General features: G+C 41.9%; 2 protein-coding genes across 6 annotated transcripts in view; one reads left to right on the top strand and one right to left on the bottom strand.

Annotated features, from left to right (window-relative positions):
* Positions 1 to 1,283: 1,283 nt before the first annotated feature.
* PIK3R4 (phosphoinositide-3-kinase regulatory subunit 4) lies at positions 1,284 to 19,335 on the bottom strand. 2 transcript variants are annotated; one of them, XR_014942928.1, is made up of 20 exons: positions 19,191 to 19,313; positions 18,228 to 18,995; positions 16,834 to 16,967; positions 16,052 to 16,634; positions 14,631 to 14,765; positions 12,997 to 13,218; positions 11,244 to 11,417; positions 10,641 to 10,786; positions 10,235 to 10,438; positions 9,255 to 9,456; positions 8,901 to 9,100; positions 8,362 to 8,572; positions 7,425 to 7,590; positions 6,805 to 6,969; positions 5,692 to 5,903; positions 5,292 to 5,437; positions 3,908 to 4,008; positions 2,847 to 2,935; positions 2,302 to 2,410; positions 1,284 to 1,925 (listed from the first exon to the last, which is right to left on the bottom strand). XR_014942928.1 is itself a non-coding variant. In XM_015854043.3 (20 exons), exons 2-20 carry the CDS (start codon positions 18,955 to 18,957, stop codon positions 1,755 to 1,757), a joined length of 4,086 nt encoding a protein of 1,361 aa, XP_015709529.2. In that variant the 5' UTR covers positions 18,958 to 18,995; positions 19,191 to 19,335; the 3' UTR covers positions 1,284 to 1,754. The 2 variants fall into 2 exon arrangements, 1 of the variants encoding a protein (XP_015709529.2); XM_015854043.3 differs by having other exon boundaries at positions 5,292 to 5,423; positions 19,191 to 19,335.
* Positions 19,330 to 26,720, top strand: part of ATP2C1 (ATPase secretory pathway Ca2+ transporting 1) — an 88,949-nt gene continuing 81,558 nt past the window's right edge. For 2 of the 4 annotated variants that reach the window (XM_085538254.1, XM_085538248.1), the window contains exons 1-3: positions 19,352 to 19,480; positions 20,482 to 20,737; positions 21,394 to 21,481. The gene's annotated coding sequence lies outside the window, so the exon portion shown is untranslated. Of the gene's footprint in view, positions 19,481 to 20,481; positions 20,738 to 21,393; positions 21,482 to 26,720 lie in introns of all 4 variants that reach the window. The other 2 variants (XM_085538249.1, XM_015854047.3) reach the window with 2 other exon arrangements.

Here is a 26,720-nt window from a genome sequence, read left to right as displayed (position 1 = left end):
TCTCCCATCTTATTACCTCAGACAGGCTGCTTGATGATCCTACTGTAGCTATTTGAGATAAGACCAACCAGCTGTCCCTCCTTGAAGAACAGCTCTCAAAGCCTCCTAGCCCATTTATCTTTTATTCTTCTACCCCTGGCATAAATCCTTTGGGCTTTTCACTGAGGAATATGCTGGCTACCACAGGATGCTTGGCTGTTGTCTAATCCCCGTCTCATCCTACTGGTTGTGTCAATTTTCCAGTAAATAGCAAATTGCAACATTGGATTTGTTCCCCCCACTTTTCAGACACATTAAATAGTATAGGAATTTTGAGCAGTTAGTTATACAATGCAAGATATTAAAAGGGTTATTTTGTAGGCAACTGATGAGCAGTTTGAACACTACAGCTGAAGGCCTTTCTGTGCATGCTAGTAAGCCCAGCTTTATAGAGATGGATTAATTAAGATAGGAGTAACTGTCTAACTGAATAGAAACTGAGATGTGACTATTTAAACGGGCATATGGCTGCCATCCTGAAATAACATCCCGTTCTCTAATGAAAAACATCTATGAAGACGTACCTACTGCTCAGCTGCATTAATTAAGGACAGCCTCTCCCTGCTCAATCCCACACTCCTCCCAAAGTATAATACAAAACACATGGACCTCTCACACATTTCATCTATCTATCTTTTGTAATCCAAAATAGCTGAAATCTGAGACCTAATTCAGGCTTCCAACAGAGAACAGCTGTTCTTGGGACCAAATTACTGCCCACAATTTCTGCTGAATGTGAGTAAATTTAATACCTCTTTTTATTAGTTTTTGTTACACAGCAGTATGAAAATGATCATAATCTAGCATTAATTTCTCAAAGGTTTTCAGATTATATCTTGGATTATTAGAGGTAGAGATTTCAATTTCAATTCAGATAATCATTATTTTGTAGAACCTGTTAAATCAACCAAAAGCACAGAGAGCAAAAGCTGGGCTACTGTTAGAAGCAGAGGTGCTAACTTGAAAAACACCCAATTACAGGTATGATTTTTTCTTCTTGAAATAGTTTGATCATCCTGAGATATCTGGGGAGTTCTGATCTATATAACCCCTGAGGAGCTGCTGTTTAGCTTCTAGTTTATTGGATTGTTGTAGTCTTAATGTTATAGCTTAATGAATTTACACTTACACTGTCATTACTAAAGGCTGAGCCAACGCTCATTTTCCCTGCAAATTGTTTTTATGCTACAGCCGCCATACAACACAGTCACCACATTAGAACAATGGATGTGAACAGACTCAGGTACCGAACAGAGAAGCTCAAGTAGACTTTATTACAGTTATAAGAATATGCAAGGACATTAGTGCACTGGTTCGTTTCTCATTTCTCAGATTCAATGCAGCAGCAGTCAAATGCTGACATACTTGTAGCAGCCCTTTCCTTTTTATACATTTACAACGTGTAAGGTGGAAATTCCTTCCATCAACTTCCAAAAGATCCTTGAGAACAGTGCAGGATAGGCCAAGCTAAACAATTTGTTCATAAACTGCTCAGCCTTTCAAGGAAATGCCATCGATACCAAACATCTTTAATAAAAGAAGTGATTAAGAAGTGCTTTTAACAGGGTGGCAGGACACTGATAACTGATTTTATCACCCCCTTTATAGTCTTTAAAGTCCATTCTATTCCATGATCTGGAAGCAGTCCTCAAAAACTTCATTATAACATCATTTATTTATTACAAATATTTACATACTATATATTAGTGCAACTTTTATTTCCATACTTTAACAATTCCATCCCTTGACGCAGTTACTATAAACCCTTGAGTGGTCTGGAAAGTTGCAATATCGGTGATAATATCGTGATGTCCAACTGGGAGAGACTCTGGACCTTTCCGGGGGGTCTCATCAGTGGGTCCCAATTTTTGCTTGTTTTGAATTTCCTATGCAGAACAAAAAGGAGAAGGAAAAAAGAAAAAAAAGGAAAAAAAAAAAGAAAATAATATATTTACAGCAAGGTGAGCACTGTCCCACATAACAGCTATGGTAACACATACATCTTAACATTCCAAGGGTTTTATGAAAACTGGTTCAAAGCTGTGGCTTCTGCATCAAACAGTATCTGCTAAGTCTAAATTCTGTCAAAAATAACTGATATTTTTTCTTTTAAAGTGACTTCTTTCCAGCTATGCCAAAACATTGTGCTGATACCATCTGTAAGAAGGGAGACAGTTGCAAGGAAAGCTGTTGTGCAGTTAATGTAACCCACAGGGCCATCACAAAAGCAAGCTGATGGGGTTATCAGACAAAGCAAAATACCTGAACCACCTCTGTGCCCTCAATTATCTTCCTGTAGTAGGACACAGACGGGCAATTAGAACTTCCTGCAACAATGTAAGATCTCTCAGGGTAGGCTAAATCCCAAAACCTAGACACAAAGAAATACAAGAAAACTATTAATTTATTTTATTTTTAAATCAGTTAAACTCAGCAGCTTAAAACATGTCCTGCTCCTGCGGTGAAAACTAATGAGCACAACTACTACATGCTTTGTGCACTTAAGGGACAAAAGAACCAGAGAAATCAGTACTCATAGCAAGCTCACACAAGTCATGTTTTGGGAGTTTCTTTCTCCTATGCTGCCTACCAGGAACTTTACAAAATGGGACACGTTGCATTTCAGAAAGTTTTGCAATGTTTTTGCTGATAACAATTCCTTCTGCTCACTAACGCTCGCTAGTGAACACATGTTCAGCATTATTGTTTAGACTTCTTTAGAGCTTACTTTTGCAATGCTTGGCAAAACTTAATACCCAGACAAGGGTAGAAGGGAGAGCATCAAACCATGTTGTTGGATTCGTTACCTTATTTTCATGTCTGAGCCTGCTGTCAGTAATATGGGATTACCAGATGCTGGACTGCAGTATATTCCATGGATGCTGTTAGGAGAAGGCTAATAAGGAAAAGAGGTATTTATTAAGTACAATCAGAAGCTGTTGCCATGCTTGACAAAGGAAGTGCATTCTTTATCACGTTTATCCATCCCATTTCCAAATGCTTGTGACTAAAACCAAGTTACTTTATTAATAGGCCACATCTTAGAATATTAAAGTGCTTCCTCTTGTTACTTACGGTTCACAGAACAACACTACAGATCAAACTTGCCAATATCCCAAACAATATTCTCAACAATGGCAAAGGAGAGTTTATTCATCAGAGAATCAAGCAAGGGAATCTTGTTGAGAAACATATGAACTCTCAAATTTTTATGGTATGGTGGCATTAAGGAAGGAACACAGCAGAAAACAAATCACAATTTCCTATTTGACTTTGCAAAGTAAGTGATCAAACAAAGTGAACCTGAGAAACTTGTAGCATGTGCAAATTCAAGTTTAGGTAGATCCCAGACCTGAATTTGCAACGTTTATAGAAGATGCAGTTATTTGTTATTATATCCCAGATTGTTCCTTTCCCAGTTAACTCCTGGAATTGGAGTTCTGTACTTTAAGCTAACAGTTGAGCGTAGCAATGCATTGTATTATAAAAGGAATGTGCGAAAGAACAGATGCTTATGGAGTATCCACATCCCCAGACACTGCAAATAAAAATTCAAGACGCCACACCATGAATTTTGGCTTCACTGAAACCCTTGCAGGCTTGACTGGCTGACAGGTTTTGTGAGAATTTGGCTGGATATTTTCTATGTGCAGTAGAAGATACCAGTGAAGATTTAGGTTACACTGCTGTTTTACAAAAGGAATTTAGTTTTGACAGCAAAAAAGTTACAGTGGCAAAATAAATACCAGGGCACGTTCCTGGTGTCTCTTTGGCCTTGCCAGTTTGCCAAGTAACTGCACGGATTCACAACATGGAGGCTGAGATTGTTCTGGACCAGCTACAGAACAGAAATGGGAAAAGACCAGACCTGCAGTTCTGAAAGAGGCGGTGCACTGCTGGCCCACAGAGTGAAGCGTCGATCACCGGTTTCCATATCCCACATGGAGACTTCATTATTGCCTTGAACAGCTATAGGAAAGATAATGCCAATGCATACAAATAAAACACGTGGCTTTGGTTCTCACTGGTCACTCTAATGACATAACACAGAGGGTATGACATAGAAATGCTCTGTACTTGCTCTCTGAAGCAGCTGTTAGTCTTGCTTTGTCAGCCATGCATGTGTTTTGTTGTTTTTATCCCTTGATAGCAGCTCAGGATAATCCTGCTTTAATCTTCCACCCTTTCTAAAAAGAATTAAAACCTCATAATTTCTTCCCTAGATAACTTCTCATGCTTCTTTAAGAACAATGTATGGTCTGCCTGTTCTGCACTGTCATCACTGACTTTGTTGATTTTTCCTAGGCAGCAAATCTAAAGTTATCAAGTTCAGTAGCTACAATGACATTTCACACCCATGTTTAACGGTAGACGGGCAAAGAACCCTGTTAAAGGGGTTGCTTACATGCTTGGCATCAAACAAGTGGGTAGGAACTGTTCAATATGATTCCAAAATAATGAACTTTGTCACCAATTCATTCTTTATTGGGGAAGTAAAACTAGGAAGCCCAGCAAACCTTCTTTTATTTGCATGACCTTTAAATAAATCTGATTTGGTCCCAGAGGGGTTAATTGCTATAAGAATTAGTCAAACCTAAGAAGTACGTTTAAGTAAAAGAGGAAACTTGTGTAAGAACTCATTTTATAGCAACTTTATCAGTATCATTATTGCAGTATTAGTTTATGCTACTTGTCTTTTTGAGAATGTCTTCCTGACATGAAGACCTAGAAGTACTTTCCAGTATGAGCAGAGCATATGACAGTGCTATATGCAGTGAGGATGAAGCAGCTGTGAGCACACCAGATGAGGACTCTTGTAAGGTCTTTGAAAGCTCTAACCCAAAGCTCAGCTGGGTCAGAATTAAGAGGGGAATGGACATGGAGCAACCTTTCAGTCTCTGCTCTACAAGGGCTCTCAATGCAGTGGCAGAATTCCCATCAACTTCAATGTACATCATAATTTTGGTTTTGTCTCATATAACATTTTATCTGCAAAAAGTGATGTGTTTGCACATAGGGAGGGACATTCGTAACAGAGATGCTCCAGAAAATAAGTATTGCAAAAGCTGTTGTTTTCATAATGGCTTATTACTAGATTTTTTTTTTTACCTCTCTCCTATTTTACATTAGAAAGCCGTGGCAGAATACAAGCATGAGCCAAAACATAAAGCAGGACTTCAAGCGGAAATTGAAACAGAAGCTTCTTTAATCACAGACTCTGTAAACAGTGAGGTAAGTTTAAGATGGTTTACCTGCAATAACCCAAGACTGATAGACAGGATGCATGAGCAGGCGTCTGATTCGGGCCTTGGAAGGATGAGAATGGCTGGAGATTGGTAACTGAAATCTCATGTCCCAGCATGCCATCGTGCCATTGCTTGTGCCTGGTGAGAGACAGCTGTCCAGAGTCAGAGGGACAGTTACATGGTTTTTTGTCCATATCCTTGTGCTCTATTTCTAGGAGAAGGTGCTTCCAAGTAATTACAGATCAGACTACTCCCCGTAAATATATCAGGTGGTTATTTCTCTCCCCTTGTTTGAAAAATGTCATTTTCTAGTCAACCAGATGAAGCAAAAGCTTGAGCTATAGTTAGTGTAAAGGAAAATCAAAGCAGGGAAACAAAAATCAGCTAATAAGAAATACAGGCTTACCAATACACAGCCAGCATTGGTGTATGTCCACAGCAAATGAAGTTATGAGGCCTAACTTCAAATCATGTTTCAGTGTCCAAGCATTGCTGTTAGATCGCAAATCCCATCCAACGAGGGATCCATTAACCGTAGCATAAGCCAGCACTGACTGGGCTCCTGAATTGAAGTGATGCATATCGACCACACAGCCATCATCCTTCAAATCTAAGGATCTGGGTTAAAAGAACACACTGATTTAGAAACAGATAGTACTACCAAGTTTAAGACTGTTTCTCAGATGTTCATCTACTCAGACCCTACTGGAAGGGACACACATCTCTTTTTTCCTCTCCATTGCTGTACTGACAGAACTGTGCTCAGTCACTCATTGTGTGTGACTTTGTATATGCTAAAAAGAAAATACATCTCTAGTTTGTAGCTTCCACCTCCCTTAGATTAAGCTTGCTTCATTTATGAACTTAATCCCAAACAAGAGAGGACGTTTGAAACAAGTGACTTTTATTTAGAGCTGAAAGAAATCTCTGAGACACCTGTTGGACACATCCTTCATTCAAGCTGGAAGATTAAGCAGTTAAATTGGTGCCAAATATTCAAAACTGTTTGTACGGAAAGGTAAAAAAAACATTAAAACATCCAAACATTCCTCTAAATAGTATCCCATGCCTCATATCTTTACCACATTACTCATATTAAGTGCCTGGGAGACAAATTTGCAAGCCTGAAGCCAAACTATGCATTGTGCATTTGTGAGTGTCCACTAGTGACTTCTAAAGGGATTCTGCTCAAGTTATTTTGGAGATTAATACTGTAATAGGGGAGGTAAGAAACGAGCAAACCCAGTGCATAAATAAAAGAAGTTAGAAGTATTTACATTTACTGACTTTTAAACTTATAATGAGTCCAGTGACACAGCGGATAGCAATAACCAAGAGCTACAAATCCTCATTCCTACACTGTTGCCTTTCAGCACTTCTTTATTAAGCAGGATAAGATTTTAGCCTTCCTGTACAGCCTGGGATCAGCCAGCAGGAGCCTGGAGCAAACACACACTAAGCAAGAGATACACTGGCAGCTTGAGCTTCGCAGGGAGATTTAACTGCTGTAAGTACATACCTGCTTTGAATTGGTTGAATCTTAGGAGATTTAGGGAGCTTTGAAGCTTCAATACTAAGAAGCTGGATAGCACCGTTGTCTGAAGCTATGGCCAAATAATGTGAGCCCTGGCAGAATGTAAGAGTCTTGACATGTCCTCCAATCCGAGAGTATGTCAGAATTGATCTGAATGGTAAAAGGAGAGGGGGCAGAAAAAGAGGAAATGTATTTTGTGGCAATTTAAACAAAAATTACTTCTCTCAAACACTCATTTAAAACCGATGGCTCAAGAGACCTCCGAAAACAATGCTTTTTAAGAGTTCCAAAATTAGAAAGGAACAAAGCCTGAGTTGCTTCTGCAAGTTTAACCATCCATTTTTGAGCCTGTGGGTTGTGACAGTCACCAGGTGCAAAAGAACACATCTGCCTACCAGACAAAGAGAACATCAATCTACCCCAGATCTCTATCAAAGCAGCATACTGTAGTTACTGTTATTTAACTGACACTGCAGTTCACTGCATCTGTATTTTGAGATGCATCCTCTTCTCCCAGAAATACTTCTCCCAGAAACTGTCAGCCCCAAAATACCCATCTATGTTTCAACCAACAACACGGCTTTCCTGTATCAACTATCAGCTACCTGGTTGTAGTGGTTTTTCCTTCCATTTTTTGGCTGTTCCAGATTTTCACTGTGCCATCGTTAGAGCAAGTGGCAAAAATGGAATGTTCATCAGAGACCCGAATGCGGTTGACTGCAGATTTGTGTTCATGAAGGTGAGCTACCAACAATCCTTTGGGACGCCATCCTACAGGGACAAACAAAATCACAAAGCATGGCATTGATTTCCTAACCTAATGGGAAGATGAAGATTCCCCTGACCTTACCCACCAACAGGCAAGTTGGGAAACAGTCATTATAGCTTCAAAGCACAGAAGGCACTGAAAACATAGTCATAGAATTGATTGAGTTGGAAAGGACCTTTAAATGTCATCTAGTCCAACTCCTCCTATGAACAGGGTACCTTCAGCTACATTAAGGTGCTTGGAGCCCCCTCCAGCCTAACCTTGAATGTCTCCAGAGACAGGGCACAGGTGATGCATTTTAAAAAAGGCTATTTGCTCAACTCTACACTAAGCCTTATTGGCAGAACCAGTTAAATATTTTCTTTTAGATTGGTTCCACGTGCATTCAGTGAAATTACAAAGAGTCCCTTAGAACTCGTGGGCATTGTAGAGAAGCTAGTGCACAGATCACCTGTCATCAGGCAAATAATCTGCCACAGACCCTGTTGTAAACATCCTGCTTCAGAAAACTCATTGGAGCAGAAAGCACACCCTGAGCTTTACACCAGTCACTTGGGCCCATTACCACAAAGGTAAAGATACAGGTTTCCAGATCCTCTTTCATAGGCAGGCAGATGTTTTTCTAAATAAGTGCTGTGCATAAAGAGCACATTACCTAAGATTTCCTGTTTTCCTAACACTTTGCATTTTTTCCTTGGTATAATTAAGTTTTAACTCAAAACATTTTTCTTCTGTGCATCTGTCTATTGGCCTTGGTGGCCAATGTGGTTTACCTGGAGGTGGAGGCTTGCTCTCCCACTCAGCATTCTCCATCATCTGCTTGGCAATCCTTTCTGCATTACACTGCTCTCTCTTTTGCTGAATCAGCTGCTGGAGTTCAGTTTTGCAAGTAGTGATGCGTAACTGGTATGGAGATGGAGACACTGTACTGCTCAGTACCTGTATCGTTGGTTTCCTTGGTTGAACAACTGTTCCATCAGTTGCCTGTAAGAAGATGCGCACTTACAGATGCATGTCTTACATATTACAAAGGTAGAGGCTTGCAGAAGTCATTAGTTTTAATAAAATATACAACAGCAACAATACTAATGACAATTAACTTAGTATTTTAGAGCCATCATGACAAAATATCAAAAATTTGAAAACAATTAAGATATGGGAAAGTATTTTTATAAGAGCATGGACCAGGTTCTGAGTAACCTGATGTAGCTGTGTATGTCCCTGTTCATTCACAGGAGTTAGACTAGATGGCCATCAAAGATCCCTTCCAACTCAAATGATTCTATGCAAAGATGGTGTTTTTCAGTAGTACCTGTGGGGAGGATGACAAAGTGGTGCAAATACCAGCTGAGGACTCTGAACGAAGTGGCTTCCCAGCCTGGATAGCTTCCAGATCAGCAGTTTGCCCGTGTCCTTTAGGTATTGGCTGGGAGATGTTGGGTGGTTCCAGAGACCCAAACATGCTTTTCCATTCTTCATTTACGTTTGAGTCTTGCTTTACATGTTTTCTAGCTATAACGATATATCATACGTCAGCATGCTACTGAGAAATCATGCTAAATTTTCTTATTGCTAATTCAGTGAGGGTGGCAATAATTACGTAGGATGAACTGCTGAGTAAATTAAAGACTTAGTTCTACCTAGATAGACTACAAAATATACCTACCACGTTTGTCATCAGGCTCCTGTTTTGTTTTAACCAGATCCACTTGTCTCCTGATTATTCCCAAAACTGACAAATCCATCGGCCCTTTCTGAGAGCTGTCATGCAGGTGGCTCTGATCCACTATGTTGGCTTTAGCTTTATTTGATTTTAACATAAAGTCTTTCAGTGCTAACAGTTTGTCTTCTTCTTCCTCAGTCATCCCCTACAGAGTAAGAGAAAACATATTATTATTTATGTTTTGAAAAAGAACATGCATCAAGGCATGTAGACACAAGAAGCGGTAAAATAAAATGACTGGCTCAGAAGCAAAGAGCACATCCTCAAAACTAAAGACACCAGCCTATTACTTATTTGATACTTTGGGTAAGTAGCTGCATTTTTATCTTTCTTCCTCAAGTGAGGAAGAATACTGAGAGAAGAGCTGCATTTAATAATGGTCACTACCTGGTGCAATCTGCTTAACTGCCACCTCTAGGCTATGACAACAGCCCACAAACAGTGGGGTAAAAGAACACCACACACACTTGGCTGCAGTCCTTCCTCTTTCTGGTTCTCACCACTTCATATGGGTGACTCTTACTGTTCCCCGTTTCAAGTACAAGCTTCATAACTTTTTTATCTTCCTTTGGTTTTTGCACCGTGATTTGCAAGTCTGCCTCTTCAACAAACATACACTATTCTCTCCAGCACATTACATAGCCTATATTCTGCAACACTGATATATCATATCTGAAATCTGAGATGTACAACTGAAATTGTCAAAAAGAAAATATATTTGGGGATTTCAGGCCTAAAGCTGCCCTATTTCTGGCAGATCTTTAAAGAATTTTCCAAAGGTTCTGAAATCCTTGTCCAACAAACCTCTACTGAACCTCATGCTGGGATCCTCTAAAAGCAGTGACCGTAAGGTTGCTGTAGAGGCATACAGAGCCCAAGAGTCTCAGTCCTGACTTCCAAAGTACAAATGAAAAAACAATCACCTGTGAAAGTAGCTTCTTCAGCAGCTGTGCAATGGCAGGGTCCTCTGGGGGTGGACAGTCTGGGAGGACACCATTCCTTTTCTTCTGACGCATCTGAAGGTGTCGGAAAAGGCTTGAGATATCCTTTGATCTCAAGACGTAATCAAATATGGAACGGCTGACAGGCTCTTTAAGTACACTTAGCAGGACTATTTCTTTATCTATCTGCAATTCAAAACCAGAAATCAGTCAATAGCAAGAAAGATATCCATTAAATATGGAGGAAACTAACATGAAAGTGCTGTAGGCATCATGTCTACTTGTTTTTCCTAGCCTACAGGTTGGTAATTGGACAACAGGGAATATCAATCACACATGCCAGCACCATGGCAACAACAGACCACAGAAATAATATTTGAAGCATTACCTGTATTATTGGCTGTGTGATAAAAGGATGGAGGTATGGCATTAGCTTGCAGTAGACATCAGCAATATTTAGGTACTGTGCAACCACAGTGATAAATCCCACTGCACCGTAACGTATCCAAAGATTAGGATGGCACAGGAAAGGTGCTGAAAGAAAATTACTGTTAGAACATTGAAATTAAAGAAAGAGTAAATAGTTCATTCATTCTTCTTCCCTTCTATTCCTTGAATAGTCACCATTTATATTGTGAGATAACTGATGTTTTCCAGTTGGATTCAGAAGTCCATCTCAATTACACAGGTTTTATGAAGTTGTAATCAAGGGACGGTATCCAGTCATGAGATATAAAACCAAAAATCACCTGCCCCAAATTCTGAATGCTTTTGAAAAGCCATAAAAAGATAAAGTCTCAAAAGACTAGTTGTTTGATAAACAGTAGCCAATGTTGGGCATGCCTCAGTCAAGTAAACCCTAAAAGAGTACTATAGGTTTGCATACTGAACAGTTAGGCTATGAAATTTTATTAATCTGGCCACAAAGCTTTCTGTGGTATGAAGTTTTCTTTAGTAGGAAAACAAGGTAATGGTCTGTCTTCCAACTTACCAATATCACAAGCAAATTCATAAATATGAGGCTTTTGCAAGAGCCCTAACTGGCACATACAAGTAAGAGCATTGAGGGCCTTATAAATGACAAATTCTTCTGCATCACTGAGTCCTTGCTGAAGCAGAGGCTTCAGTATTGAGGAGCTTTGCCAGCCAACATAAGCAGCAACACCTGAAAAATATTAAAACAAACAAACACCACATAAAAATCCAAAGTAAAGATGTGGAAGACACAATTTTTGTTCAAATTTCTGAGAAAACAGAGAGTTAGAAAAATGCTCTGAAAGCTTTTTGACTAAAACCGATCTCTTTGCCTGCTGAAGGCGTGGATGTAAAGCACAGCTGGCCAGCACAAGTCTGAAACAGTGAGGCAAAAATAGCAGTGCTCCTAAGGGTGGGGATGCAGGGCCTGCTTTTGTACATGGAGAGGGTAAATGAGCACTGCTGAAAGAACGTTGGCAGGATTTTTGTCTTTTAATTTAGCAGCAAAGGTAATTTGAATAGCATTCAGCTTCCTGAGAGGCTGAACTGGATATTGGACTAATTATCAGCAAAGAACGTCTTTCAGATACGTTCATTTATCTAGTACAACAATTGCCAACAGTTGAAATGAAACATTTAAAACAATTAAAATATATTTCAAAGATCTCTGAAAGAAAGCAAGATTAAAAGCAAAATAAATGTAATCCCTTTGAAGCTGATGGACCAAAACTTATCAGCCACATCCCAGTAGAAAAAAAACTGCTTTCTTATTTTTTTCTTCTTTCCCACACAACAACCAGCCAGTGTCCACATGACGCTGTCATCTGGAATCACTTCCTTGGATTAGTAACCCATCTACTATAATTAATCTCTGGCAACTGTCACGGAGATGGAGCTCATTGAAATTCTGATCTTTCCTTTTGCTTGACACCCATCAAGCTGACATTCCTTCCTGCAAGCAACCGGGCAATTCCTCTGGTCATTCCCAAGAGAGAAAAGTTATTTTTTCATCGAATAACTCAGGCTTATCATTGTTGTTGTCATAGACGATGCACAGCATAGACCGTAACTGTATCTGCTTCTAACCCAGTTACGGGGATTGACAAATATCACAAAGTCAGATGTCTTCCCACCATAAACAAGTTGACACATTAAATAACTTCTTCACTTCTACTCTAGTGTGGTAATCAGCGCAAAGTTTTTATTACGCAAACAGGTCTATTGAGGAATCATAGAATGACCTGGGTTGGAAGGGACCTCAAGGATCAGGAAGCTCCAACCCCCTGCCTGGCAGAGCCACCAAACTTCCACAATTACTAGATCAGGTTGACCAGGGCCCCATCCAACCTGGCCTTGAACACCTCCAAGGACGGGGCATCCACAGCCTCCCTGGGCAGCCTGTTCCAGGTGATGCATCTTCTAGATGGCTGGCAGAAATTTTAGCACTGATTTGCCACAATTCATTTTTTTCAATTAGTGGCTTCAGAAAAGATTAAAAAAAATTAAAAGTAAGAACAAACATAATAAAAATTCTACTTTGATGTTAATCTAATCTGGCCTTAGAAGTATCAAGTCTCATTTGTAAGAATTTTTTAGACAGAAAAAAGCTACTTCTATTTACGTTGTTTCTTCTTTACTCCATAGAGAAACCCTTACACAATAATTCAGCATGTCACTTCCCCAAAATTACCTACATCTTCAGAAGAAATGGCTTAACAGTTTCCAGGATGTGAAAAAACTATTCTGTTTGGCTGAAACCAAACCCTTACCCACAATGCTGTCAAAGAAAGCTCCTCGAAGGTGCCAGTCATTCTTATCATTTAAGAAAGTGATCATATGAGATAGAAGAACATCATTGGCTTTTTGACGTCCAAAGAATACGCAGAGACGTGTTATTCCATTTTCCATTAGTGTTTGTTTCACGATATTTTCTGGGTCACTCAGCAAAGTGACAACTTTCTGCTGGACCATTTCATGCAATGCTTGCAGCTCTGCAGGAGACAAAAGAATGAACAATTAGATTGGTGAGAAACCATACATGCACACATACTGCTAAGGGAGTTAAACTGATATCCTGAAAAACACCATAGAAATACTTGCTAAGATGAACAAAGCAACAGAATCTCAACAATTCCAAGGGCTGTCTTACAAAAGACTTCAGACTAAGCATGAGGGCAGTGGCAAAGTCAGACTACAGAATTATCACCAGAGAAATGCAATTCTACATTTCTCTTAATTTCAACTAAGATGATCCAACCCATTTTGTATAAAAATGAAATGCTGATGAGAAAAAGCATTGAATGAGTCAGCAGCAATATTACTGTGTTAAACAAGGTACTTCAAGACAACTCTGCTTTTACACATTTATTTGACCATCAGTTGTAACATTTGTGAATTGATGAGAGAATATTTTTACTTAGGGAGGTAGATTGGCTTCATTAAGGTCAGAGAGAAACAAATAGTATTTGAAAACATGAGCACTTGCAGTGTTACACAACACTAGCAGTTACCCTAACAGTGGTGACAAAAACTTGAAAGTGATCTCACTCCTTGCTTCTATTCCATGATGGAACTGAGGAAAAAAAGCCTCCATGAAGCAGAAATAACAGTATAGTTGATGCATAAGCTAATACTGAAAGCTTACGGTGGAGATTCTCAAGCAAATAGCACTAAATTCAGATATTGCTAATCCAGCTTTGCAGAGGTAATTGCCATTTGCCCACAGCTAATTTACTTTCCAAAACAGTTTGTCAGTCACGTGGAAAAAGTTGCCTTCTGGGTTCAAATTTCTCAGCCTTACTTTCTGAAAGCATGAAAAGAATAGAACCATTCAAACTCTTTTTCTTCCTTGCATTACTACTTTCATGTCCGAGCTAGCTGGGTAATACAGGACAGTGTTTCTTATGAGCAGAGCCTGTAAGATGGGCCTTCCCTTCTCTCATGCCTCAGCAACTGTGAATACCCAACAGTTTACATGAAGGAACTGAAAGGGGATTTTCTTTTTTTAAGCATCATTCTGCAACTATTTAAAATATTACACGTCTTTTTTTGCTACTGAATGAAGTATCCATGAGAAGTTTAGCATTATAATCAGTTGCAGACTAATGTACTTACCCCAGAATAGAATGTATTTTCAACCACAAACTTCTCAGCTTGGAAAACTTGCTCAGTATTATCCAAGAAACATGTTTCACTAACGGGATTGAGGCTGACACATAGTCCACTTATTACTCACCCCTCCTTGCCAAGGGAAGGAAAAAAACACCAAACAACTCTGTGCAACAGTTATAATAGCACAGATGACCATATTGGAAGGCCAACTGACAACAAAAACCAGTGCTAACTAGTAGCTCTCCTCTATTTTGCTATTATAAAGAAGCAAAGTAAGTGGAAGCGACATTACCTGTATCATAGTTATCACTAGGGTGAGATGCTTCATCCATTTCTTCGCCATTTGGTTCATTTTCCATATTTAGATTTTTCAGCTGGACTAACTCCAGAAATCTTAGAGCTGTTTCTGCCAACAGTGCTATGTTTTCTGCAAAGGAAAACATTTTGGTTTAGAATTGTTCTATTTTGCCAGTTTACAGACTTCTGACGATCCCCTTGTGAGATATTAAAACCACTCAGAACACCAGTCAAAATAGGCAAATAGCACTGAGATTACACAGTACGTTCTGCAAACCCACTTCAGGGACTTGTGCCCCTAAGCACAGCATAGCAACCAGGTATCTCATATCACACAGTAACGTTGCCTAAATGGGTAGAAAAATTGTAAGGATATCAAATGTAACTGCAAACAATTTTAGTGTTCTAAACTAGCTCAAAATATCACCTTATCTCAGGTGGATGACTAAGTAGCTTGATAGAACTGAAAGGGCAATTAACAATTCAAAACAACAACATGCCACCATGCCAGGATTCGTATCCTTGGGGTTACACTTGAGGGCTGGGTTCCAATTTGAAGACGTTTGTCCTGTATCTATCCATGCCATCTGGCACCATCCTGCAGTGTCTGGAAGCTGCTGAAGCAACTCGGGCTATATGGGTCAGGCAGTGGCTGACACAGGAATAACCCTGCCAGGGCTTACGTCCCACTTAAGCAGCCATTTTGAGTCTTGGCCAAGACAACATCAACATGCCAATGGAAACCATACACAGCCTGCTTTAAATCCTCTAAGTCACCAGTCACACTGCTTCCAAAAGGTGTGGTAACATAATTTAACTCATGTCTATATTTCTAAAGTTAGCCTAATATTCTTATCTACTTATTAACTTATTGAAATTCAATAGCTTTCTTAAAAGAAAGCTGTTTGAATTGAGGGCAACCTATCCAGACTTAGCTACCCACAATTCAAGCAAACACAAGTGGAATCTACTGGGTAGTGAGATCTGCAGCTTTTTTGCACTTGCACCAACAAAGCTGGCTATTTTTTTCCCCCCAGTTCAACTTATTTAACAAGCTCAGCCCTGAACACCAAATTTCATCCTGTGGGAAAGTAACTGAAGTATAACAAAAAATTGATGCTTTACATGTTTCGTATTTACTAATTTCAGTTGGGCCGCTCTAAGCAATCAGTTGAGCTAACAAAATGCTAACTAAGGTCAATTAATTAGATCTGCAGAGGGTGGGCAGGCTCCAGAAGCCCTGTTCACATACATGGTTGTGGAAGTACTTTTACATGTTATGTCCTTGTTTAACTAGAGAAGAGAAGCAGGGCTACTTCCCCGAGCACCAGGCTCTAACCTTGTCTGTGAGTACACAAAACAGTGAAAGAAGTACAATAAAAGAGGATTTGGAGTTATGAGTGGATTCCTACTTACCAGCATATGCAAGCCTGACGATAGTGGCTTCATCCTGGGCCAAGTGTGCAATGCCCGGCAGGATATACTCTGGGTAAATGTTAATATCATTGCGTGGCACCTCTTTGACGAGAGCAAGAACTTTAGTTAGTGTCCTCACAGATTCTGCCCTCACCCTGGGCACAGAGTCGTTGCTGAAATGTAACAGATAAGGAGTAATACGATCCAGAAGAATCTCAACACTTAATCTCGGTGCTAAATGAAGAATCAGCTCCAAAGCAGCCAGTTTTGAATCACAGTATTTGAGAGTCTGTAAACAGGAAGTTATCACAGACACTAGGATAACCAGCCCATTCTCTTTGGTCTCTCCCTCGGCTTTCTCTGTGCGATCATGCCCACAGAGATTGTGAATGATGTTGTCCAGATCTTTACGTATGACCAGTATACGCTCATCTGCTGATACAAACGTTTCCTTGGCAAACTGGGCCATGTAAGGCTGAAGGAAAGTGTAAAATATTTCAGGAAAGGCATTGTTACGTTGCTGTTTCAAGTAATCTTCAGCTGCTAAACGTTTATCTGGCTCGCGATGGACCATCTGAGTGACCTTGAGAACGGCAGAAGCAGGAGGGAGCAGGAGAGAAAGATTAAAGGTTTAGACATTCATAATGCAAAATAAGTAAATAAGTAAATAAATAAGAACCCAAACCCACAATCAAAACCAGCAAGCAATTTATCATGAAAGGAGGTGAAATGAACTACACGCAGCCCACAGAAATTGCTCTGATGCTGCAGCCCACCCTTACCAGCTCTCTGATACTGCGGTCTTCAATTTTGTTTAGGACTTGATCAGGGGAAAAGAGGCCATTTCTGTAAGCCAGAAGCTGAGATAAATCAAACAAGGGGACGCCTTCTGTGAACAGCTCTGCTATTACACAGCCTAGGGGAAAAAAAAGTCAAAGATGTGAGAGATCTGAAAACGGAAATTTTGTTTTCTGTACACAGACAAGAGCAGATCCTATGTGAACCTTAGCTTGATTAAAAACAAGGGTAATGAGCTGACTAATTCACTTGGGGAAAGGGGATAGCATCTCCATCTCCAAAAACTGGCTTTTGCACTTGATCTCTGAAATGCCTCCCAGGTATTCTATTGCAAACATGCCAACAGCAGGGAAATTTGCAATTAGGAAACGTGAGGTACTGACTTCAACCACTTGTCAAATGGAAAATATATCAGAAAATGAACCCACATCACTGTTACATGGAAGCGTGCCAATAAATCAAGCATGGACTAAGCAAGAGGTCAAATGAAGCAAGAAGAATAAGTCCTGCTTCCACAGTGATGCTGAGGGACAGCATACGTTTGCTCAAACAAGTTCCTAAAAACAGTGTGAAATAAGAAGGTTGCCAGGCATAGCACCCTGTTGTGTATATGATGCATGTCCTCTCCAAAGATCCCGTTCCTGCAGTTTGCCTGCCATGGTTTGCATCTTGTCCTGTCAGTGGAGCAGCCTGGAAACTTGGCCGGTGAAAGTGAAGTAACCATTACTTAAATGTTCAGACTTTAATTTTGTTTGTTTTTCTCTAATAGGCCAAACACATGACTCAAAACAAGCCTGTGACTCAAGACAGCCTCCCACAATGGGACTCTATCAAGAATTTTTGAGTGGAACCATGACAGGAGTTTACTGAGTTATCCAACTGCCTGCTTGTGGGAAAAATATAAGGACAAGGAGCTTCTGAAGCCAATATTGCCAAACTGCACTGGAAAGCAGCTCTGTTCCCAGGCAGCCAGATATTGCCACTGACTGGTTCCTCCTCACAGGTCCCATGAAGCATACACTGCATCCCTGGGACCTCAGCCACCTGAAGATCACAGTCTGTGACCTGCAGAACCACCTCTTTTCCAGGGCAGAGATAAGCTGTAACAGAAGTATCTGATTGTGCTCCTCAGATAACACGGGGGTGCATTTAAGTCATGTAGCTTACTCTATTGTGTCTGTAATCTTTTTGTGACTGAAAGGTTTGGAGACCAGTCCTAATGCTTAAGGTAAGCAATTTTTTCCCCCACAAGCTGTTCTCTAGGCCTGCCGTAATAAAAAAGTTAAAGATAATAAGTAAAAAGAACAAACGAAAATTAACAAGTTTCTGTGCATCCCTGACACACAGCCATGAAGATCACACAGATCTCTCTCAGTACCTGCAGAAAAGATGTCCATTGCACGTTTTAACTCCCCCCTTGTTCGCTGATTACTGTTAGCCAGGTCTACCAGAGGGGTGGAGGGATCTCGCATGTTTTCCAGCTCTGTGGCAAACATGCTGCCATCAACAAAGCGCTCAGGAGCGATGTAGCACGTTCTCCTCCGCGACGTGTCGAAGAAATAATTGAAGTCAGCGGGGTTGTCTTCAGGAAGATACGTTGGTTTAAAACTGGCAAAGTCCGTCAGAAGAACCCAGTTCCAGCTGGTCACCATGATGTTTTCAGTCTTAATATCCCCATGGCGGACCCCAGATTTGTGCGCCTGATCCACCGCCGTCAGGATCTGGAAAGCGATCCACCTTTTCTCGATGTTATTGAGGAATGGCCTCGTGCTGATCCGATCGTACAGGTTGTCCCTCACGTACTGCCTGAAGAGCATGGCAGCCTTCTCGGACAAGGTTGCTTTCTGAAAGGGGAGGCAGTTCTGCGCCGAGTGCAGCCGGATCTTCAGCTCCTCCAGCTCCTGCTTGTAGCTCGTCAGGGGCAGGGTCGGGTCCTGGATGGCGAACACCTTCACCACCACCAGCCCCTCCCGGTGCTTGGCTCGGGCCACCTTGAAGAAGCGGGTGCTCCCCAGGCTTTTGTCATACTCGAAGTCATGGATGTCAGAGAAATAGCTGTCCACCGACAGGATCTGCGACGGGGCGATGCCAGCCAGCTGGTTCCCCATGGCGACCCCTCCTGCAGCGGCGGGCGGCACCCGTCCACCTCGGGAAAAAGACAACGAACATTTCAACCCGGATCGTCTCGGCCTGACCGCAGACCTACCCCCTTTCCCGCGCAGCCTCCGCTTCCTCCAGGCCGCGGTCCTGCGCGGGCCCCGTCGCCGCCACTCCCGCCCCTTTCTGTGTTACCCCACCGGGCCCAGCTCCGGGCCGCCCCGCAGCCCCTCGTGGTGCTCACCGGCCAGGCCCGGCCCGGCACAGCCCGCCCGGCCTGGCACAGCCGGGACAGCCCCGGCCGCGGGATGCAGCGAGGCGGGACTGAGGGCGACGGAACCGGCACCATGAGCGGGGCGGGGAGGGGGCGGTACCGTGAGCTCACATCCTGCGCCGACATGACGCTTTGCGGGTAGCTCCTCAGTGTGTTGGGGTTAGCGTTTTCTTATCTCCGTTATTAAAGAGGGGCTCTTCCTTCCTATTCCATCCACTCTTCGATTTTCCTCTTGCATCTGCTGCTCCACGTTCATTAAGGTTGGAAAAGACCTCTAAGATAAACTAGTCGAACCCTCCCCCGCCATACCTACTAACTACATCCCTCAGTTCCACATCCACACGGTTCTTGAGCAGCTCCAGGGACGGTGACTGCACCACCTCCCTGTGCAGCCTGTGCCACTGCAGCACCGCTCCCTCCGAGGAGAAATTCTTCCTGATATCCAACCTGAACCTCCCCTGATGCAACTTGAGGCCATCCCTTCCAATCTCATCACTGTTACCTGGGAGAAGAGGCCGACCCACACCTCACCACAGCCTCCTTTCAGGCAGCTGTAGAGAGCAATGAGCTATCCCCTCTTCTCCAGCAAAAGGAAGCAAATCTGCTTTCCTTTTGAAGAACACATCTGTGGGTAGCTATGCAAATCATTCTGTCTTTCTGAATGGCATTTTCTGTCTGCCATGATGCAATATTCCCCAGAATATTGACTACTGCAGCACAGGTAATTGTTGATGCCCATTGCTTGTGTTTCCAGGATCTGGGTACAGCCTGTTCTCTTGTCAGGATAACAGGGAAGAGGACTGAACATGTGGTGTGCTGCAATCCTGTTGCCCTTCTCCTGTTACCAGAGTACAGGCTTTCTGGTGCTGCTGTGGACAGCCTGGCCTTCAACACTTGCCTGTATCATTGCTGTTGGCAGTGTCATTATCAACGCTGCACCAAGTGAACTTAGCTCAGTACGATAAGTGATAGAACTAGAGGGAATAGTGATAGAACTAGAGGGAATGGTTTTAAGCTGCTCCAGGGGAGATTCAGGCTGGACATTAGGAAGTATTACTTCTCGGAAAGGGTAGTCAGGCATTGGAATGCACTGCCCAGGGAGGTGGTGGAGTCACCGACCATGGGAGTGTTCAAGAAACATTTGGATGTGGTGTTGAGGAATATGATTTAGCCGGGAAGTATTGGTAATGGTTGGACTAGATGATCTTCTAGGTCTTTTCCAACCTTGATAATTCTGTGATTCTGTGATTTGACTCAGCAGGATCAGACATGAAACTTTGCTAAGTGAACCGTCCAGCTTCGCACCACGAATCTCAAGGAAGTGAAGTCTGCTGGTTGGTCCATCAGAAATTTGCCGTCGGTTGCCACTGGGTGGCAGTGCTTCCTCTGCCTTGCTGCTCTTACTGGAAGCCAACGCCTCAAGGTTCCCTGTCTAGGTCTAAGATCTCAAGTATTTCCAGGACCCGTGCAGCAAGCAGAGCTTTGCTGGAAGCTGCGTTTCATTTGTTTATTCTGAGGTGATTCGAATGGGGGAAGATCTAATTCAGTAGTTTTGGAAGTCTGTTTTTATAGGTTGATTTTATGGAAAACAGAGACCTACTGTAAAAATCTGTTGCTCACCATTTCTAGGGCTTTGGCTTCCCTGCAGCTCACAGTCTCAGCAGATAATAACTTTATAAGACAGTAGAAGGGTTTGTTCAAGCTGCAGGTAACATAAGGCTGAATGTCGAAAATGCTCATGTGTACTAAATTATCCTTTGCTGGAATTTTAGAGGCAAAGAATGGACACATTTCCAAGGAAAGGAAGGAAGGAAGGAAGGAAGGAAGGAAGGAAGGAAGGAAGGAAGGAAGGAAGGAAGGAAGGAAGGAAGGAAGGAAGGAAGGAAGGAAGGAAGGAAGGAAGGAAGGAAGGAAGGAAGGAAGGAAGGAAGGAAGGAAGGAAGGAAGGAAGGAAGGAAGGAAGGAAGGAAGGAAGGGGGGGAGGGGGGGGGGAGGGACGGGGGGAGGGGGGGGGGGGAGGGACGGGGGGAGGGAGGGGGGGAGGGGAGGGGAGGGGAGGAAAAGGAAAAGGAAAAGGAAAAGGAAAAGGAAAAGGAAAAGGAAAAGGAAAAGGAAGATACTTATGGCCAGTCCTATCTCTGAGTATAACTGTTTTTATCTCCTGAACCATGAGCCAGAGCAACCACTGTGATACTCGGTGTGTCCCCATGAGAAGAGTGAGAACAAGAACACTCAGACTGCTCTGCAGATGATCCTGGGTTGTGAGTTTAGTTCACTTAAAATTATTGCATCTAATTCTTTTAATGTCAACCTCCTGGTACAGACAGAAGCAGTGATGTTTATACTGTGATGTCAAACAGTGCCCTTTCTTCTCCACTCTAACCCTTCCTCACCAAAGCACTGTAAGTTTGGGGAAATCCAGTTCAGAGTCTTTTGTTTAAACTTTCCCTTCATCCGCCATTACATTTAGCTCTAAATTCCAATCTGCATATGATACCTAAAATTGCCAAAGCTTTTGGTTATTCAAATTGGAGGAGAAAATTGTTAATGTGAGCCTGTTTGTGGTGAATGATATATAATAAGATGCCTGGGATGCTATATCAGTTAGACGTATGCATATACTGTGTTCACAGGTGCAATATCAGAGCTGTTAGTCTATCATCTTGCTTTATGGCAAAATACGAGGCAGTTTCTATTTTTTATTAGCTTCTCAATTGCTTGCTCTCAGTAAACAGGTTGTTGACTTTTTTGGATAGATATTTGCACATATCTTCACCTTCCACTCAGTGTAGTTACCCAGCTTGTTTTTTTAGTGTATGCTGCAACTAATAAATGTGCAGCTGCCATAGTTACTGTAACTATACAAATACAAAGAAAAGCTCTTTAGCTTTTAAGGAGTGGCAGGAGGCAGGTAATAAACCAAGGCTTCACTCTCCACAAACAAAGCAGGTGAAAAGAAACTTGCTAAGCTTCCCTGCAGGCTTTGCTCTTATGAGCAGGTACTTCAAGAATTCCAACATAGCTGCCACTTCTGGAAGCAGCCAGAGAGTAGGAAAGAGCGAGGCAAAGTGCTGCTGTTCTTGAGAGAACCCTCTCTGATAAATCCAGTTACAATTAAGCAAGTGATAATATTGAGATCTTAAAATAATAGTGCATTCAATTTTGGAAAACTTTATTTTCCTGCTTTCCTTCTCCCATTTTCAGGCTCTTCTCTCTTGTTCTTTTCTCTCCAAGTTCAAGAAAATCACCTCCAATACATCCACTAGTGTGAGGTTGTTCACCAATGATTTTGCCACTTTCCTGAGCACTTAGCTTTACTCATATCAATGCATTGTCATGTATGCATCCTAATTCTCCACTCCTATGTCTTTAATGAACCCCTTATATCACAGAACTGCTGGAAATTCACTTCTTATAACATGATGTGAAAATCATATTCTCACATATAGCAGCTTATTCTTTTTCTGTCTGCTCCCAGCAAGAGATCTGATTTCTGCTCACCGAATTCTCTGGCAAATTGTCAGTTGGCTATAATGAAGGTAAAATTGGGTCCAAGAGTGTTAAATTAGATCTTCTCCAGTATAGAAAAGCATACCCAGTCTTTCAGCCATATCACTCTATTTGCAAACACCAGAAAAAGTGAAAAAGCCTTTTTTTTGTTGTTCTCACTGAGCCTTGACAACACAATATGAAATGGCTGCTAACAGCTGTTTGAATTCTAACTCAAGATTTGCAGCCTCCGTATCTCAATCACAAAAATATTTGTGCAATCACCAGGAAAGTTACTGGCATTAGTTTGTTGGAAGAGATTTTCTTTCTTTCTTTTCTCATTCAGATCTTACTGCCCCTTACTTTGCTTGTTTCTGAAATTCAAATTGCTGGTCACTCTTTAAAGTACAGTAATTTTAAGTTGCTATAAAATTATTCTGAAGCTACAGCTGCATTTTCATTCATACTTTTACTGTTCACCTAGTACATTTTAAAGTGTTTGGGGCTTTGGGCCAAGCTTTACTATAAACAGTAATAAATAGTTGGCTGACTTAGTTGGGTATCTTCTTTCAGCAATCTGTTTCTTGCTCTCAGTTTGGCCTCTGCAGCTGACATACCTGCTTCTTATCCTGCCAGCATTTTATGTTTTCCAGCCAAAGCAAAACATATCTTGGTTCAGCAGTTTACTATCTTTGCGATTCCTCAACACTATTTCCAGTCAAGTATTTTCAAGTTTCTCTGACCCCTGCCTACCTAACCCACCTGCTTTAAGAAAACATGCTTATTGTCTAACTTACAGAGTAACTCTAGCATTAGAAAGTCCTAACTTGTGTTTTTGAAATGGCAAGTAAGTGTATGACAACATTGCTGGCTTTGACTCACTGCTTGCTTTGCCCATCTTGATTATCTGTTGACTTCAGTCAGGCTGCTAATGTTTGCAAGCCTCAGCAAGAATGTACATGCAGCTCCATCTTAAAGAGGCACTTCTGTTAAAAATCCTTGCTGGCTGCAGTTCACCTCTGCTCTCCCCACACCCCACATGATTTCCTCTTTTCTGTAGCCTCACTCCTATTTGCACCCTGCATAAGGCAAAACTGGAGAGGAGAGAAATCAAGAAGAGGCTACCAGGTCTGATAAAGCCAGGGGATGACTATCCACTCCTACTCTTTCAAGTTAGGTCACGGGAGGCCGCAACCAGGGAATTAAAAAATACTGAAAGAGGCTATGTCCCTTAGGAGGATGTTGAAGGGACCAGGAGTACAGATAGCGTTCTCCTTGATCCTCCCAATTGGTGACTGGGACATGGGTAGAAAGAGAGAACAGATAAGTCTGAGGAATGGCTGTGTGAATGGTGTCACACTCAGGTTTTTGGCTACTATGATCCTGGATGCACTTTTGAGAAACCAGGCATGTTAATATTGGATGGGATGCAAATGACCTGCATGGGTGGGAATGTTCTGGGCAGCGAGTTGACTGTACTGATTAGCAGAGATTAAAACTAGATTCAGTGGGGGAAGGGGATGTACATCTGAGTGACAGAGAAGAAGTAAGGAACACCATCACTTTGGGAAGCAGCAGGAGGAAACCTCAGATTTGTCCCAGAGTAATTTGGGAGCACTCCTCTTAGAAGGTATTACAGCTCATAATCCAGCTGAAGTGCCTCTACACCAATGCATGCAGCATGGAAAATAAGCAGGAGGAGATGGAAACCGTGGTGTTATTAGAAAACTATGACCTAATTGCTATTACAGAAACATGTCGGGATGAATCACACAACTGGAATATTATGATTGAGGCTTACAATCTTTTTAGAAGGGATGGGCAGGGCAGCAGAGGCGGGGGTGTTGCCCTCTACATTAGGAAGTGGTTAGATTGTGAAGAGCTGCCTTTAAAACAAACTGCCATGAACAAGTTGAGAGTTTGTGGGTTAAAATTAAGAACCAGACCAATAAAGGACACCTGGTGGTCAGGGTCTACTATAGGCCACCCGATCAAGGGGAGCCTGTAGATGGCGCTCTAGGCTATAGCAACTAGGCTCGGATTGAGTTTGGGAATTACTGAATGAGATCCCTGGGGAAACTGTCTATAGGTTTGTAGGAATGGAACAGAGCTGGCAGCTCTTCCAGTCTGAGAGCACAAGAGCTTCCCATCCCCCAGCACAAGAAATTAAGCAGAGGAGGCAGGAAACCGGCAGGAATAAGGACCTTTAGTTAAACTAAGGGAGAAGGAAATGTATGGGCAGTGGAAGCAGGAACAGTGAATGACTGGCCTGGGAAGAATACAGAGATGCTGTCCAGCTCTGCAGAGATGGAACAAGGTGTGCTTGAAGACAAGGTGTGGATGCAATTGAATTTGAAAAGAGATATGAAAAAATAGCCAGAAGGGGTTCTACAGGTACATTGGTCAGCAGAGACAGGCAAAGAGTATACCCCTTCTTATAAATGAGAAGGAAGAACTGGCTTCAACAGACATGGAGAAGGTTGAAGTACCCAATAAATTCTTTACCTCAGTCTTCACTGGCAGTCAGTCAGTTTGTGAACGTCTAGGTGGAGTTTGGGGGGGAAACTCCCTCCCACTGTAAGAGTAGAGTAACTCTGAGACCTCGTCATGTGGCTGAATATGTACAAGTCTATGGACATAGATTATGTGTATCCCAGGGTCCTGAAGGAACTTGTTGGTGTTGTTGCCAAGCCACTCTCCATCATGTTTGAAAGGTCATGGCTGACAGACAAAGTCCCCAGTGACTGAAAAAGAGGGAAAAATGATGCCTATTCTTAAGAAAAGAAGAAAGGATGACCTGGGGAGCTACAGGCTGGTAAGACTCATCTATATATCTGGGAAGATCATGGAATAGGTCCTTCTGGAAGCTATATTAAGATATATGCAAGATGAGAAGGTAATCCGTGACAGCCAGCCTGACTTTGCCTAGGGCAGATCATTTCTGACCAATCTGGTGTGCTTCTACGATGGAGTGATGGTGTGGGTGGACAAAGGATGGGTAACTGATGTCAGCTACTTAGATAGGTGCGAGGTGTTTGGCATAGGTCTGCACCACATCCTTATCTCTACGTGGCATGGATTTGAAATATGGACTATTTGGTGGATAAAGAATTGGTTGGATGATCACAGTTTGTGGTCAGTGGCCCTCTGTACTCTTTGAATTAAAAAGACCATGTAGGATGCTAATCTGTTTTGTTGTCACATGGTTGCTTTTAATTGATTTATGTTTTTTTAAAATTTAGGGATAGCAAGTGAAGTAAAATAATTTTCATAACATCTTTAGAAAATAATACTTTGAAGAGCAACAAAGAGCAACCTAGGAGGAAAATGCTTCCTACCAGACTTGCACATTCTGGGCGGGGGGTGTTTGCATCATTTAGAGACTCTGCTAATATATGCTCTGCAAACCACCATAAAAAAATGCAAAATGAGAGGCTAAACAGTGAGATTTTCTATTGTATATATTGACTGACCAATACATTAGTTTTGAAAAACAGTATTATCGCAACTGATTTTGGTCTAAATCCAAGTAGTGGAAGAAGAGTGAGCTGGTGGGTAGGAATCACAGCACTAACATGCAGCAAATGGCTTAGTGCTGGCAACCATGCTCCAACTCTGAGATGGGAAAAAGACTTACAGCTCCTCATAGGCCATGCTTTAGTTGTGAAACCAACTGATGGCAAAATTACAGTCGGAAGTACCATTTGGGGACTTACATCAGATAACAAATGTGCCTTTGTAAGGAAATGCCTCAGAGCCAGTCATGCAAGAGCAAGAGGGAAATGGAACGGTGTCTGCAAGGGCAGGGAGGGCCCAGCACGAGACAGAAAGCAAAAGAAAAGCATCTTTTTTGCACCAGAGAGTGAGGCACAATCTTTGTCCTTGTGCTCTTTGAATACAAGGACAGTTTTTGCCCTGTACAAGAGCACCATTAGCTATTTCAAAACATGGAGCAAAGCACAGGCTAGACCCATTTTCCACCATGTGCTACAGTTCAGCTGGCACAGCAGC

The sequence above is a fragment of the Coturnix japonica genome, chromosome 2 (assembly GCF_054131305.1).
Source record: "Coturnix japonica strain WE chromosome 2, WE-NBRP24, whole genome shotgun sequence".
In the NCBI taxonomy this organism is placed as follows: domain Eukaryota; kingdom Metazoa; phylum Chordata; class Aves; order Galliformes; family Phasianidae; genus Coturnix; species Coturnix japonica.
This window is presented reverse-complemented; position numbering and strand designations above follow the sequence as displayed.